This window comes from Schistocerca cancellata, chromosome 4 (genome assembly GCF_023864275.1).
Source record: "Schistocerca cancellata isolate TAMUIC-IGC-003103 chromosome 4, iqSchCanc2.1, whole genome shotgun sequence".
Taxonomy (NCBI): Eukaryota; Metazoa; Arthropoda; class Insecta; order Orthoptera; family Acrididae; genus Schistocerca; species Schistocerca cancellata.
Window position 1 is genome coordinate 169,927,917 of NC_064629.1, and position 18,334 is coordinate 169,946,250.

Sequence of the window (18,334 nt, forward strand, 5' to 3'; positions counted from 1 at the left end):
GTTCTCAAACCAACTTTCTGGTTGAGGGCAGCTTTATGTACTTACCACTTTGAAGAACAGATTCTGTGTTAAAAAGACCACACCGGAGTATAGGTCGTGCTGCAATTTTCTCAATGTGTGAGCCACCTACTGCTCGAAAACTGGACTTGTTTCATATGAGAACAGTACACAGACATCTTGTGACCTGCCTGTTGACTGGTGCTGCCTTCTGTTGTCAATTCCGACAACTGTTTCGAATGAAACATTAGCAAATGTAACAGTCGCTCTCATGAATGGCTGAGCCAGTATGATTGCATTGACGTAATTTTGTGCTTGTACTCATTATGTTTCACAGTTTGCTGTAATCCTGCTAAAAGTATGACATGTTTGTTGAGTAAGAAATTTTGGAAGGTCAAGAGGAAAAATTGTGCACTAACTCACCTCACAATTTTTACTTTGGAGGGTAGTTATACTTTCTGTCATCATTATTTTAAAATTTGTAATCTGCCAAAGAACTACAATAAATATGAAAAATAAATCTTGAAGCTTGGCCCTTTTTAGTATGTATTACTCTTAAATATCCATCAGTTACACTGCCACTAATGCACTAAATAATGGAATAAATTACCAATTTCCATGGCCCAATATTCTTCTAAGTGGCTGGCATCCAGAGTGTTAACAGCATACAAATAAGAGAAGTGTTTCATAGCACAACAGCTACACTAGCAATGCAACCCAGTTCATTGGACTCTGCATGTGCCGTGATTGCTAGACTTTCTCCCCCTGCCAACTGTGCGTAACTAGAAGAACGTAAACATTTTACTAAGTTTACTAATGCTGTCAGCTATGGGTCTTGTTAATACAATTACAGAAGTCTCTCATGTTTATAGTGCTGCAAAATGAATCTATTGCTGGTAATCATTGTCATCATCAGGCTTAAAATAATAATAATAATAATAAAGTGGCTTACGTGAAGGTAGTCCACATGAAAATGATACTGTCTTCATTGTCTCTATGCATATTCACGCAAGGTTGTTGGAATTGTTAATTAAACATGAAATGTTTTGAGCCATTTGAAATGAAAATCCGAAAAAGAAGCTGTCAAAGATATCATGCTCATGCTAAGCAAATGAAAAAAAAAAGGACAAAGAAGGCTTAAAATGGTGAATTGTCTAAGAATGTTTCACACAATACATTTGATAATGATATTGCTAAGTTTTTCATCCAGTCTGTGCTCTTCCTGGATGCGGTTAAAAGCCCGATGTTATTGAAATGCTGAACAACTTCAACATTTCACATTATAATATAAGCCTAATTAATTAACCAAAAGACACTTACTATGAAATAAAAGATTTTTTACCAGGAATAAGTTATTATTGGTTGAGGTAGAATGTATACTGGTATATACAATTGTGGACATATGGTCAAGTTATGAAAGGAGTTTCTACAGAGGCAACAGTGCATAGGCTTGATTATAACCTCAACAGACAAGCAGATAAGATGTTTCCTGGAGCTCGTACCTGTAATCATGTAGCCACAGTGTTCGGTGAAATTCACACAGAATTCAGTTTAAACTGGAAAAGGATAGAGCACTTGCCCACGAAAGGCAAAGGTCCCGAGTTCGAGTCTCTGTCCGGCCCACAATTTTAATCTGCCAGGAAGTTTCATATAAGCACATACTCCGCTGCAGAGTGAAAATCTCATTCTGGACAAGAGTAGTTGCAACAGTAACTGATATAGGGAAGCAGTTTCGTGAAAGCATTTTAAGTGTGTGGTGTGTTTATCTATAGTTCATTTGAGTCACAGTAAGAGGAAGGTATGCTGCTGCTGATGGTGATGACGACGATGACAACGACAATTTTGTTTATGCAGATGACTATAGAAAAGGTGAATATTTAGAAGTCTCATAGAATTTTCTAACAAGTGATAATGTGTATATCAGTAGACATAGTATCCAATTACCATCATTCTTTTCATGCACTACCCATTTTCTGAATTTATATGCTGCAAATGATGCTAATGTTGTCCTTTAAAATATTTATGAAACTGAAGAACACACTGCCTTAACTGAAATGAAATGCATTGCAATCTATAGAAAAATGTGGTTATTTATGGAGTGCTGCTGGATGACCAAAGTCACTCGAAATGCCAAAGTGAAAACATGCAGCTATTGTAGCACTATCTTACCCACAGTTTAAAAATAAATAGTTCACCTGTATTGCTCTCTACAATGAATGCAGGCCTACAACAAACTTCACACATACAGTAACCAAATAACTGTCAAAGGAATTGAAAGACTGGCCTCAAATGAAAAGAAATGAAAATTTATTTTTTGATTTTGAGTTGTGTGTAGAAGGTGGAACTAACATGGAACCACAGCAAAGTTATTTGCGTAAAACAATAGCAAACTTGATGATTTACCAATCTTTTGCTTAACAAAGTTTTGATATAAAAATCTTAGGTAATTATCTGAAAATGAAGTTGATGGTTCAAGGGATATAGTGCACTACTAACCTCTTTGGCATCTGTGGAATGTGATCAAATAAACATTCTGATGAGATTCTGAAAACTAATTTGAGAGCAGCAGTGTGTAAATTTGTTTGATAAATGACAAAAGAACTGGAGCAATAAATGTTTTTGGATTCTTTTATTCGCAACCATTTTTATTCACAAATGACAAACTTGTTTTTGTCCACTTAATTAATTAAGTTTCAAATAAATATTATTTGTCATTCTTGAATAATGAATAATAATTTCTATATGTATTCACTAGACATCATTTGAATAAATTTTACCAAGTAATGTAAATAAATATATGCTTCTGTTTTGAGCAGATGAGGTTGATTTTTTTGTGTCACTGTAGACAGGAAGATTCACAAAGAAATGCAAATATTTTAATATATTATTCTGCAAGTAAAACTAAAGAAAAAAGTTCATATAACCATATGTCAGCAAATGTTTAGTTACAGCTAATAAAAGATTTTGCCTGAAATTTTGCAACTTTGCTAATATGAAGCCATCGCAAAACTGTACGAGGTTAAAGTAAAGCACGGTTTCCATTTATTTTGTTGTTATTGATCTGGTGAATCGAATAAAACATGTTCCAGACGTGTATCTGCAGTAGTTTTCCAGAACATCCAGAGAAGCAAAGAAGTAATTTTGAAAAATTTGTAATTGATTAATTACTTGGCTCAATTTGTTTTTTAAATTCCAGACTGTTGCACAAAGTTTTCAACAGAAGTAGTAGAGAATTTAATTTTGAAAAAATGGTGGTAATAACATTAACTGAAACTGTATGAATCTGTCAGATAATCTGCTTTTATTAATACCATAGCACCTGTGAATTCATGTTAAACCAGAAAAAACAAAGCTCAGTGTTAAGGAAGTTGTACAGTGTTCATACAATTTCACGATAAATGTTCAAAAATGCCTCCACAGAGTTCAATGCACTTAGCTGCACATGTATGAATAGATTTTGTTGCTTGTTTGTTTCAGTTTCACAGGGTTGTTCTTAATTTCACCTATTGCATTCATAATTCGAGCAAGTAATGCCTCTCGTGTATTGACTTTGTCCTCATAAACTATGCCTTTCATCCATCTCCATAGACAAAAATCCATTGGTGTTAAATCGGGCAATCTGGGTGACCTCAGAGGTGTAGCACCACAACCAATCCATTTCTGGGGAAAATGTTCATTTAAATGTGTAGTAACAGCATTGGTGAAATGTGGGTGTGTGCCATCATGTTGAAAATACATTTGCAATCACATAGCAAGTGGAACATCTTCGAGCTGGTGAGGCATTTCTTCTGGAAGTAATTGTAAATAAGTCTCACCAGTCAGACGTCTGGGCTCCTGTAACATTCGAAATACTCCACTAATGGTTTGTGCATTCGGAATCCTCAGAGTTGGATAACGTATGTGACGTTCGTTAACTGCAGCCATAGCATTACCATCACGTTTGCCACAAATAAACACCATATCGGCGTATTCCTCTGTCGTAAATTTGAAAGGCATCCCTACTTCATAAATAATCTACAAACTAAAACAGTTACTATGTGATTTCACTTAAATGCACTGTTGTTATTTTGTTCTTTCACTGAACGGTACAGAAAACTAACTCGTTTCAAGATTAGGAAACTACTGAAACAACTCACTAACGGTTGCCAACAATGACTTAAATGTTCCTGCATTCTTAATGGAAAGTGAACAAACTTACTTGTATAATAATCTTTGCTTCTCTGGATGTTCTAGAAAACTACTGCAGATACACGTCTGGGGCATGTTTTATTAGATTCACCAGCAAATAACAACAAAATAAATGGAAATTGTGCTTTACTTTAACCTTCTACAGTTTTGCGATGGCTTCATATTGGTGAAGTTGTTAAATTTCAAGCAAAATCTTTTATTAGCCACAACTCCGTAACTAAACATTTGTGGACCTATGTTTACATGAACTTTTTTCTTTAGTTTTTCTTGTAGAATAACATATTAAAATATTTGCATATCTTCGTAAATCACTCTGTATAATTAACATAGGAAGGTTAGTTTACTTATCAACATTGACTAAAGGGGGATCTCCATACTCCTTTTGGTGCCTGCACCATGTGACATTGTTATCATTCTTTGTGTTACTTCTTAAAGGTTGTCTTCAGTTTTTATATATATATATATATATATATATATATATATATATATATATATATATATATATATATATATATCTGAAAACAAAGATGATGTGACTTACCAAATGAAAGTGCTGGCAGGTCGACAGACACACAAACACACACAAAATTCAAGCTTTCGCAACAAACTGTTGCCTCATCAGGAAAGAGGGAAGGAGAGGGAAAGACGAAAGGATGTAGGATTTAAGGGAGAGGGTAAGGAGTCATTCCAGTCCCGGGAGCGGAAAGACTTACCTTAGGGGGAAAAAAGGACGGGTACACACTCACGCACACACACACATATCCATCCACACATATACAGACACAAGTTTGGGGTGCGCGAGTGATTTACAGGGTGCTTCAAAAAGAAAGAACAGATTTCAATTGTTGATTACTGACCAACTATGAAAGATAGAAACACATTGTGCATGTCATTGGGTTTTGTGTTCACACAAAGGCTATACCATACACTCAACATGAACACCATGCATTGCCAAAGAAACATCAAAACAATAGTCCATTTCATTCCACAAATGAATCAACAGGTCCCTGTTTATGGAACTGACTGCTTCAACAATTCGACTTGCCAGCCCTTGAAGAGTAGCTGCCATAGGTGGGACAAAGGCTCTGACTTTTAAATACCCCCACAGGAAAAAAATTGCAAGGTGCGAAGTCTGGTGACCTGGGAGACCAAAAGCAATGAACAAGATCTTGTTATTCACTTCTTCCAATGTAATGTTGTGGTTTGGTGTTAAGATAATATTGGAGCTCAAGATGGAAGTGAGACTGAGTGCTGTTGTCAATAAAAATGAAATCGTTGGAATCTCTGTGAAGTTGAGGAAACAACTAATTTTGTAGCGTGTTCGGGTATGACATACCTGTCACAGTTTGGTCCATAAAAAAAGAATGGTCCACATACTTTGTGCACAGAAAAGGCACAAAACACATTCAGTTTCACTGAGCCTCTTTCGTGTTCAATGACAATGCCAGGATTTTGTGACATCCAGATTCTTACATTATGGCAGATTACTTTGGCTGATAGATGAAACACTGATTTGTTCAAAAGAATGAGTCATTTGGAAAAAGTGTCCTGGAGAACTGAAATGCAAAGTTCATACCTTCTGTTATGCTCACAGGGATGCAATGGTTGCACTAAATGCAACTTGTAAGGCTTCATATGCAGGTGTCATTTTGGAACATGCCACACCATTGTTTGAGGAAGCCAAAATTCTTGGCCTGCCCATCTCGTGGACTTGCAAGAGGGCAATGTGTGAATACATCTCAGATAAGCTTGACAGTTTCATCAGATGTGTGTGGCTGATCAGTGGATATGCGTATCCAACACACTTCCAAGAATTTTACATGTCTATCATAAATCTGCTTGTGCAGTGGTGAATTCTTGCTGATTCAACAGCGGAATACACATCAGACTAGGACAGTGGATTGACTTTCCACGAATTCCAACACGCAAAATGATTTCTTTTGGGGTGTAGTCACCCTGTTGCTACAAACAATCAAAAGTGCAGCTGCATCAAAACATTGGATGTTCCTCTATCTGGTGACATACACAATGTGTTTCTATCTTCGATAATTTGGCTGTAGTAAACAATTGAAATCTGTTCTTTTTGTTTGAATCACAGGTTGTGATATATGCACATGTTTGAGATGTGTACAAGAAATTAAAATTAATTTCAACTGTTATAGTTGTCATGACATTTGTTTTGTGATTGAGGGAGAAGAGGCTTTTAACCGATAAGCAATGCCATTTCGTTTGATAAACAGCTATTTGATATCCAGCATAAACATGTTGCCAGGACTAACCGAAGGAAACCTGGAGTCACTCATGATTTTGTAATAAGGTAAATGACTCAATTAGATATATGACTTGCCTTGACTTGTATTCAGGAGGAAACAGTTTCCAGTCTCCATATAGTGATCTTGATTGAGTTTCTCTTTAGTTTGCTTGAATCATTTGGATGTTGAGGTCATTTAATTACCTTCATCTTTTGATATCTAACTAAGCAGTGATCTGCCTCTGATGTTTTTTATGCTAACAAGATTTTTATTTTGTTTTGTGAGCCATTGCGTTTCAAATTAGTCACGTGAAACTAGAGAAAATGGTTGTCCATGCTTAAAGATGCATTTTGAAATTTTTGCACCACTTTTTATCATATTTGTTATTTTGTTATGTTTCAACTCTGGACCATAAGTGAGGATAGTCAGGAACAAAGTGCAACTACCACAGAGCAAATCAAGTATAAAACAACTTATTGCTCATGATCCACCTGAATCAAGGATGCAGTACTTATGACTTTCTACAAGTCATATTTCTTTACCTTGTTTATCTATAATTAAAGGGCATCCACCATCCTTCATGTTTGGGATTGCTAATCACTGTGATAAGGCAGTCATTCATTTAGAGATATGATTTAAATACTAGTTTTTGTGTTAGCAGAGAAGCCAACACCGCGTCAAGAGTGGAGGTCAAAATGGACGTGTTTTAGCTCACACAGGCTGGTGTGAGGAGGGAAGAACTATACTGACGTGAGGTCTGGAACATGACAAGTAATGAGAATTCAGAAAGCGGACGTAATTAGTTTGATACTTAACTTTAATCCATTAATGATGAACATCGCTCTTGATGGTACACGATTCCCAATATTATCTGTTCAGAATACATTCTTGAAGGTAGTACTTTTAGTAACTGAATATGGCGCCTTACTAGGTCATAGCAAATGACGTAGCTGAAGGCTATGCTAAACTGTCGTCTCTGCAAATGAGAGCGTATGTAGACAGTGAACCATTGCTAGCAAAGTCGGCTGTACAACTGGACGAGTGCTAGGGAGTCTCTCTAGACTAGACCTGCCGTGTGGCGGCGCTCAGTCTGCAATCGCTTATAGTGGCGACATGCGGATCCGACGTGTACTAACAGACCATGGCTGATTTAAAGGCTACCATCTAGCAAGTGTGGTGTCTGGCGGTGACACCACACTAGTAGTGAACTGTTTTCGCGATCTGAATTTGCTAGGCAATGGAGAAAGAAACTGCATGCTTGTGATTGGCACATGCCTTGATTGGCACATGCCTCAATAGCTATCAGTAAACAAAATTCTGTGGCCAGAGTTGGAGTTCCAGTCCAGCACACAGATTTGATGTCATCAAATTCACATCTACAGCTGCCTAACATATTCCATCTAGTGCCAGGAGGCTACTTCTCTCAAGGAGAGGCCAATGATGTTTATGGCTTACATATTGTCCGTCATGCAACCAAAATACTGGCAGCTAATGGCAACAGGGGGTGAGATTGGAGGTATCCAATGGTGAGCACAGCATGAGTGACAAAACAACAGTGCTACTGTGCTAGTAGTGCCGGCCAGTGTGGCCGTGCGGTTAAAGGCACTTCAGTCTGGAGCCGCGTGACCACTCCGGTCGCAGGTTCGAATCCTGCCTCGGGCATGGATGTGTGTGATGTCCTTAGGTTAGTTAGGTTTAAGTAGTTCTCAGTTCTAGGGGACTGATGACCACAGATGTTAAGTCCCATAGTGCTCAGAGCCATTTTTTTTGTGCTAGTAGTGTTGATACAGAGCAGAGCAATGGCAACGATAAAGAAAGCAAACAATGCATTATATGTACAACAACAGTTGCCAAAGTTGACTTTGTGTCTGAAAGGAAGCCAAAGAATTCTGCAGAGTGAGAAGGAAGCGGCAGATGAAATATTAGTGTTTCTATAAGATGAGTCAGTGGAATGTGTGGTGTTGTATATGCTCAACTGTGTGGACAACGTACATGAGGAGTACAACAATTACAATACATGCTTAACAAGTGAAAGTGATATTGAAATAGGTATTGAGCCATGTAGATCATAATCCTTGTCAGACAGGGAACCAAGACTCCCATCTCCAATGAAACGCAGTAAAGGACAAACATTGTCCAAGGGGCAAGTACTAAACATAATTAGGTACATGGAAGATTATCTGCAGCATAATAAAAAAAAGATTATGAATAGTTTTTGAATAGGTTCACAGCAAAATAACTATGTAATGCGTAAGAAAAATTACAGATATTCAGCGGAGGACAAGGCGCACTTGTTACAAAAACTGGTGTTCGCATATTTCAAGGATGTTCAATGCAATTTACAGGATGTTCATGATAGTGATCTACTTATGTTACGCACATCTGATTGCACTTGACATAGATTACAGTGATTTCAAGGGAAGCAGTGGATCGTTGTATAACTTCAAACAGTGCTACAGAATTGGAAGACATAAAATAATGAAATTTCAAACAAAGTATCAACTTCATGATGCACAGAAAACTGGGGAATTGGCCTGAAAATTCTTAGATAATATAAACAAACTTATCCCATCATAGAGTAAGAAATTTGTTTTCAACTCTGACCAATTGAGATTTGAAGAGGATATGCATATGAAAGGAACCCTGGAAATTAGAGGTACCAAGAGAGCTATATCATGATCAACTAAGACCAGTACCTTAACACATTCGTATGCAATTATGCTGACTGTTAATCTGGATGGTAAATTGGCTGGAAAGTTATTTATTTTGCTGCCCTCTATAATTCTTTCTCGTGTGGGTGATCTTGCAAGGGAGGGAATATTTACGTCACAGCAAGCAAAAATGGGAAAATGGACATAAGAGAACTAAAACTATGGTATGAGCGTTGCTTTTGGTCAGTAACTGGTGGTGAAAATAACTTGCTTTTGCTTGATTCCTGTTCTGTGTGTAAAAATCATACTCCTTTAGAGAAAACTATCCCTCCTGAAAAGTGTGTGACATTGCAATTCGTACCACCCGGAACCACTGGACAAACTCGGCCTCTGGATGTTTTTTTTTTTCTGTACCTATAAAACATATTATTGCACTACCTGCAGCTATGCTTAAAGGATAATCAGTTTCACGATAAGCTTGGCATTCAGTTGCATGCCATCACATTCCATCAGTTCTCAACATCCCGTTACACCAATATGATTCTATATGCATTCCTTAAGAGTGGGTACCTAGCTTGTCCTGCATGGTTTGTAACTCCCAATGAGTTTGCCTTTGATCTTGATGGTGTGAACCTTCGTGGTCACTGTGGCACGCCATTTTTCATTTGGTGTTCATGGTGCAAGTTATTGGTTTGTTTTTTAACATCTTCACCTCCAAGACACACATTTTCTATCCCCTTCCACATGCACAATGGTGAATCATTAGCAGGTAACATTTTTCCTGTCGTAATTGTTAACACAACACTTACAAATGAGCCTTGCTAAAACTTGAACTTGGGACCTGAAATCAGTAGAAGAGACTCGGCCTATAGAAGTAGAATCCACTTGGTACTGTGTAAAAGGTAGCATAACTCAAGTCCAGGAAAGTTGCATTTTGTGCAACACCAACAACAAAAGGCAGAACTGGATTACTGGTGAAATCATCCTGGAGATTGTGGATGAATAAAGGTAATATAAAACCAGAGTGTCCATAAAATAGAAAAATCTAGGCATATGCAGAAAATACAGAGGAGCGAGGGAATCGTGGATGCTTGTGAAATGTAGAGAAACTGATATCCTTCAGGAGAAATACGGTTACTAACTTATATAAGGAGGTGAAAGAGTTCAGTGGCCTACAGAGGACGTGACATGGACAAATACTAAGAAATGCATATATGGAAAATATCATAGGAGTTGAAGGAAAACTCAAAAGACAGACGGAATATATCAAAGGACTATTCAAAGATGATCCTCCTCTACCTGACACAAGAATCAGTTAAGTCAACCATCAAATAGCAGACCAGTGTTAAAGTCACTGGTCCAGATGAAGTTCATGCTGAAGTTATTAGAGTTTTAGCTGAACAGGAGTCGATTTGCTTCTGCCTCCTAACATTGTTTAGTGTTATCTATGCATCAGGAAAAGTATCCTCTGACCACTGTGATCAACTTTTGTATCACTGCCCAAAAAGACCAGCTCCTCACAGTGTGAAGACTCAAAATTTCTGTGAATCATACACTCCTAGATTTACAAGAAATGTAAATCCCAAATGGATGTGACTGTTTGGCTTCTGAAATAGTGTCACAACTCGTGAAGAACTCTTCTCCTTAAATGTAATAGTGCAGAGAGATGAATGTTGATGATGTGTACACGTGTTTCATCAACTGTAAAAACTTGTTGATGGTGTGACACATAAAAAGGTGGTGGAGATTTTGAGGTCAACTAGTACTGACAAAAACGATTTGTGCATCATCATCAGCACACTGTATTCAAATCAGACTGCAGATGTAAAAATTGACTAAGGAGCACCAGAAACAACTACAGTTAGTAAAGACAAAGTGTTGGTGGAAGAAAGCAACAAGATTATTATAAATGGAAAGATAATTTACAATGTTAGGTATGCAGATGACACTGTTGTCATAGCCATAAAAAAATGATATACCTGTACCGTAATACATCATAGAAAATGTAATGCAGTGCAGTGAAGATTTTGGCATATTTATCGACACTTGCAAGACTAAAGTTGTTGTCTTCTACTGAGGAATCCAAGCAACTTTGTCAATAAAAGGAAATAAGATTGAGCAACTAAACCACCTTGAAGTACTTGGGCACTGTGATGCATGAGCTGTGTGACAGCAAGAAGGATACCAGATCTAGAACAGAACAGGCCACTTGACAATTTATTAGCATGAAAAAACTTTTCATAAGGTCGGAACTGCAATTGAGAATGTGAATGATTCATTGCTCTGTGTTCTCCATTTTTCTCTATGGATGTGAAAGCTGCACCCTTGACCAGCATCTAGAGAAAAGGGTTCATGCTTTTGAAATGTATCTGTATCACTATCTCTTATGGATACCTTGAGTGCAGAAAATTTGAAATGAAGTAGTCCTTTATTTGATGAAAAGCGAAAGTAAACTATTTCTCACTATATCCAGGACACATTATAAGAGGCAGAACTTACCAGTTATTAAAACTCATTGTTGAAGGGAAAATACAAGGGAAAAGGTCTCTTGGTGCACGAAGGAACTCACGGCTGAGGGACATTTGGAGATGGTACAATTGCACGTCAGGAAACGCCTCTGGACTGCCAACCCCTCAGTCAGGTGAAGGCATTTAAGAAGAAAGATTATGCTCACAAAGTCTTCCTGAACAACCTCTGAATGGACACCTGTTGTGGAGCATGTGCTATATTGTTTGAGAACATCTATTAATGCATATGTCTTGAAGAAAGTACTTAGAGAAATTGTGAAGGTAAAATAGAAGGTGTGGGGTTTAGTGACCCATCAACATCAAGGACGTTAAAGTAGTGGCTCAGGTGAGCAAGGATAAGGGAGTTGGCTGTGATTGCATAGAAGAAACCATCAGCTTTTCACTCATTTGATTTAGGGGAAACCACAGAAAACCTAAAACTGGATGGTCACATTTAAGAACTGATCCTTGGAATTAAGTTCTTGGTAAAGCAAGACTTCCAATTACTTTCACAACATTTTTCAGAACAAAACTGAAAGTTAAGAATGTAACTAATAAAAATTTCTGTAATCATTGTTTGTGAGTTACTCTACAGAAACATACACAACCTAAGAGGCATGTTGTGTTTTGACATGATGCTTGTGTGAAGTCAGTGAGGCTTTCAGACAAATCTCCTTGCATATCTGAGTGATAACTGTAACATATTGACTTTGTGATGCCTGATGACGAAGAAAGCTATGGTTAATTTACGGAAATCCCACTTTGTCACTGGCTTTTCTATATTAAATTCTCCTCTTGTTGCCTTCATTATCAATTTGTGGTAATTTTGTACATAACATGGGGAATGCAGAGGAACAAGGAGTCTGTGCCTAAATTAGGGAAGGAAGCATTACGTGGGGTGTTCAATAAGTAATGCAACACATTTTTTTGTGAAAGCAGATCGGTTTTATTCAGGATTCAAATACGCCATATTATTCCCCATTATTTTGGCTACAAAGCCCTATTTTTCAACATAATCTCCATTCAGTGCAACTGTCTTGCACCATCTTACTGAGAGGGCCAGTATGCCCACATGCTACCAGTATACTGTTCAACTTTGGAGCCATTGCTGCATCGATAATCTCTTCATCATCCATGTACTGCTTCCCATGGAGTGCATCCTTCATTGGGCCAAACAGATGGAAGTTGAAAGGTGTGAGATCTGGGCTGTCGGGTGGATGAGGAACAACATTCCAATGAAGTTTTGTGAGCTCCTTTTGGGTATGCAGACTTGCGTGTGGCGTTATATTGTTATGGAGAAGGAGAACTTCATTTGCATTTATGTGGCAATAAACAAGCTGAAGTAGTTTCCTCAATTTCATGAGGGTAGCACAATACACTTCAGATTTGAGCGTTGCACCACGAAGTGGAACATCAAACAGAATAACCCGTTCAGAGTCCCAGAAGACAATCGCCATGACTTTACCAGTTCAGTGTGCAGCTTTAAACTTTTTCTTTGGAGGAAAGGTGGTGTGTTGCCACTCCATGGATTGCAGTTTTGTTTATGGTTCAAAGTGATGAACCCATGTTTCATTGCCTGTGACGATGTTGGACAAAAAATTGTCATGGTCAGCCTTGTAACATTTTCACTGCTAGGTCTCCGTAGACATTCTGCAGGCGCCTACGAATGTCTGCAATGGCCTTGTTTTCCACCAAAAGCAGCTCAGCAACAGCGCTCAGCTTGGAATGCGCCTCCGTTACAGATGCCATTTTGAAGGCTACGAATAGCGCCGTTATCTACTGGAACTTCACCCCCTATAGCTTCATGAAGTGGGAATATTACATGATGTCCCACAACAAATTATGCATTTTTCAACTGCAATTGACCGAGAAAAAAAAGTGTTGCATTACTTATTGAACGCACCTCATATTGTGATGATTATAATAAATTTGTGTGTGTGTGTTCTGTTTTTTTAATTAGTTGTGGAGAAATTGGGGATTTATTTATGTGTGTTTACTTTTCCAGGTATTGCCCAACCTGCAAGAGACACATGTGTGCAACAAAGAAGTTTGATCTTTGGAACCTTCCTGATATTCTCATCATTCATCTGAAACGTTTTTCATACAGCAAGTACAGAAGAGATAAAATTGACACACATGTGGACTTTCCTCTGCGGGAACTTGACATGTCGAGCTATGTCATTAATTCAGAGCATCCTCCTGCAGTATATGACCTAATTGGTGTATGTAATCACTATGGAGGAATGGGTGGTGGCCACTGTAAGTCAGTATTTATTTACTCTTTAATCCATACAATCATATTTCTGAAATAAAAGATCATCATGTTTATGAAGGAGTTATTGCATACCCTTGTTGTCAATAAGACTGTAGAAAAATTTAGGTGGGATCTTGAGAGTTTGAACTTGGTTAAACAAAATCTGTCGAGACTAAGAGGAAAAACGTAAGTACGACAGACCAAAGTGTAATTCTGAAACAGTTCATGATGATGATGATGATGATGATGATGATGATGATGGAGTTGGCAGTCATGTGTGCATGCGATATGCTTGCTAATGTGTGTGAATGGTGTCTGTCTCTCTTTTACTGATGAAGACTGTGGCCGAAAGCTTTATGTAATTGTCTTTTAATAATGCCTTTCTGTAACTGGGTATGTCTTCTGTACAGTAAGTAATAATGTCTCTTTTTCCTACCTTGTTGGTATTTCTACCTGGCATTTCCATTGTTTGATTTAATTTGAAATTATGTTAGTTTAGGTAGTATAAATTGCTGCAATAACAGACATCATTTTTTTTTTCATTGTGTGTAGTGTTAAAGCTTTATAAAATCAATTGGCTGTGGGTGAAATTTGAATGATGACAGTTGAAGAGGGAAAAGGAAAAGAGGTGCTGGGAAAAGGTGCAAGCAAATGACAGATGGAGGAAAATTTTGTTAGCAGATTTGAAGTTTGCTAAGTGATAGATTTCACTTGCTACCGGAATTAGAGAAGGAAGAGCATCGTATAAATATAGAGGAATGCAGGATACAGCAGAACAGAACTAGGAAACTTACAGGTAAGTTGGGCAAGAAACACAACACAGAAAGGTGATTTCTGCTGCTAGGCAGCAGTTATGAGAGGGGTGTAGGCCAGCAACCACAGGAAAAATTTGGATGAGGGTATACTAGGTCACAAGTTTTGTGAAATCAGTTGCAAGTCTTAGCCAGGTAACAGAAAACTTACGATAATTGTTTCTGGACTTCAGCAAAAAAATAAATAAATAAATAAAAAAAATAAAAAAATCAGATGTTGATAGTTTGAGAGTACTGGAACAACCTGTCTAAAAATGAAAATTACAATACCAACAATCTAATAATGTTAGGGATGATCTGGACAAACTAAGAGTAACTACTCAGCAGAAAAGTGTGGGTTGATTGTGTTGTCTGTCAGAGAAAAAGATGGGCTTATTAATTTGTGGTGATTTTAATGTAAATCTGAGGGAAAAGTGATCAAAAGATGCTGTAAAGTTAATTAAGAGGTGCTGTTAACCACTTGTGATATACTATAAGTCATAAATATTGCTACCAGTGTCGCTCAAAGTAGTATACCTGTACAGATAATGTTTTCATACAACAAGCGAAAGTTAAGGAAATGCGTGCCTATTCTGAGGTAAGTGGATTGTCAGATGACAATACACAGTTAAGTCACATTACATACTTAGCTCTGTGTTCACTTCAGAAACAGCCAAAGAACACAGTTGGTCTGATTAATGATGAAACCACTAAAATTTTTTGAAGAAGTGAAATTTACAGTGAGCCTAAATTAAACCTAATCAACCTATTCTTCAATGAATTTGTATTCATTTTTGGAAAAAGTTTTTGTAAAAAATAATTAAATGCTATACTGCGAACTCATTTAAAAAATCATGAATCAATACAGGTGAATCTTCACAATGAAGAAGAGGTATATACTAAATAGGCAGAACAAACAATGATCCAGAAAGACATTCATATTGGAAACAGTACTGTAACATTTGAAGAAAAGTTGTAAAAAATTCAGAGTATGCACATTCTGCCTGAAATTGACATATCAGACAGTAAAAGCATATCAACATCGAATGTTGTTCAAAGATAACAAGATGACATTAAAATCACTGTTTGATTAAAATACTGTTGTTACAGCTCCGTGTTAAACAATGATTTTTACATGACTGAGCTGAGTTATTCGGCATCTATATCTACATCTACATAAATACTCTGAAAGCCACTGTACGGTTCATGGCAGATGGTACCCTGTACCACTACTAGTCATTTCCTATCCTGTTCCACTCACAAATAGAGCGAGGGAAAAACAACTGTCTATATGCCTTTGTATGAGTCCTAATTTCTTATATATTATCTTCATGGTCCTTGTGCACAAATATACGTTGATGGCAGTAGAATTGTTTGGCAGTCAGCTTCAGATGCCGGTTCTCGAAAAGAATGTCACCTTCCCTCCAGGGATTCCCATTTCAGTTCCTGAAGCATCTCCGTAACATTTGTGTGTTGTTCGAACCTGCCAGTAACAAATCTACCAGTGCGCCTGTGAATTGCTTTGATGTCTTCCTTCAATCTGACCTGGTATGGATCCCAAACACTCAAGCAGTACTCAAGAGTAGGTGGCACCAGTGGCCTGTATGCAGTCTCCTTTACAGGTGAACCACTCTTTCCTAAAATTCTCCCAATAAACCAAAGCCAACATTTGCCTTCCCTACCACAGTTCTCACTTGCTGGTTCCATTTCATATCGCTTTGCAACATTACGCCCTCATATTTAAATGACTTGACTGTCAAGCAAGACACTAGTAATATTGTATTTGAACATTACAGGTTTGTTCTTCCTACTCATATGCATTAACTTAACCTTTTTCCACATTTAAGGCTAGCGGCCATTAATCACACCAACTGTGTCTTCCTACAGTCACACAACTTTGACACCTTACCGTACACCACAGCATCATCAGCAAACAGCCGGAGATTGTTGCCCACCCTATCTGCCAAATCATTTATGTATACAGAGAACAGTGGTCCTATCACACTTCCCTGGGGTACTCCTGATGACACCCTTGTTTTTGATGAACACTGACCATCGAGGACAACATACTGGGTTATCCAGAATGACATTTTCACTCTGCAGTGGAGTGTGCGCTGATATGAAACTTCCTGGCAGATTAAAACTGTGTGCCTGATCGAGACTCGAACTCGGGTCCTTTCGCAGGCAAGTGCTCTACCATCTGAGCTACCGAAGCACGACTACCAGCTACCAGTTTCATACTGGGTTATATTATTTCAGAAGTCTTTGAGCCACTCGCATATCTACAATGTTACTCCATATGCTCGTACCATTGTTAACAGCCTGCAGTGGAGCATTGTGTCAAATGCTTTCCAGAAATGTAGAAATATGGAATCTATCGCTTGCCTTTCAGCCATAGTTTGCAGTACGTCATGCGAGAACTGAGTTTCACATGAGCGATGATTTCTAAAAAGCACTAGCTTCTCAGTCCCAAGAAAATTTTGTTATATTCAAACAGAGTATTGTCAAGGATTCTGCTGCAAACAGAAGGTAGAAATAATGGTCTGTGATTTTGTGGGTCCATCTTTTACCCTTATTACATAATGGATTCACCTGCGCCTTTTTCCAATCACTTGGGACTTTGTGCTAGATGAGAGATTCATGATAAATGCAAGCTAGGTAAGGGGCCAATGCCATACAGTACTCTTTGTAAATTTGAACTGGGATTCCTTTGGGACCTGTTGATTTATTTGTTTTCACGTCTTTAAGTTGTTTTTCTATGCAAGGAGTGCTTATTACTATGTCGTCCATATGGGAGTCTGTCCGATGGTCAAATGATGGTGTATGTTTGTACGATTATCCTGTGTGAACGATTTCTTAAATGTGAATTTTAAGGCTCAGCTTTCTTTTTGCTATCTTCAACTGCCACACCAGACTGGTCTACAAGGGACTGAATGGAAGCCTTAGACCCACTTCGCGATTTTACATAAGAGCAGAATTTTCTCGGATTCTCTGCCAGATCTTTTGCTAAGGTGTGACGGTGGTAGTTGTTGTATGCTTCGCACACAGATCTTTTCACAGACGCCCAAATCTCTACTAAACTTCACTTGTCGTCATTTGCGCATTCTCTTTTGAACTGAGAGTCCAACAGCCTCTGCTTCCTCAGCCTTTTTGCAAATTTTATTATTAAACCATGGTGGGTCTTTTCCATTCTTTGTCCACTTACTAGGCATGTAACTCTTCAGGCCATGCTTTTCAATCTGCTTAAATTTTGTCCATAACTCCTCTACATCAGTCTTACTGGAACTAAGTGGCGCCAATTCATTGTCTAAATGAGTTACTAATATCTACTTATCTGCTCTATCTATCAGAAACACACCCCTAGACTTTGTGACTGATTTATTATCTTGCATAATCATAGTTGCTATAATGACACCATAATTGCTAATACCCATTTATAAATTGCATTGTCGATAAGGTCTGGCCTATCTGTAGCAACAAGGTGTAAGATATTTCCATTGTGTGTGCTAGCCACTCAAGACAGTTCTCGAAAAACACATTCAAAAGTATTTTGTATGGCTGCCTGCCTGTACCCCACAGTAAAAATTACATAAAACACTTACCAAGCAAGCTTTAAAAAGAACTGTAACTAAACTCCATGCAAACAGCCCATGAAGGCCCAATGGTTCCGACCTGCTGCCGTGTCATCCTCAGC

At 37.9% G+C, this 18,334-nt stretch overlaps 1 protein-coding gene across 5 annotated transcripts in view; it reads left to right on the top strand.

The window, feature by feature from the left end:
- LOC126183279 (ubiquitin carboxyl-terminal hydrolase 15-like) overlaps window positions 1-18,334 on the top strand; it is a 176,653-nt gene that overhangs the window by 143,214 nt on the left and 15,105 nt on the right. For all 5 annotated transcript variants that reach the window (XM_049925103.1, XM_049925104.1, XM_049925105.1 and 2 more), the window contains one exon: window positions 13,601-13,854. In XM_049925103.1, coding sequence (XP_049781060.1) covers window positions 13,601-13,854 — 254 coding nt within the window. The remainder of the gene's footprint in view (window positions 1-13,600; window positions 13,855-18,334) is intronic.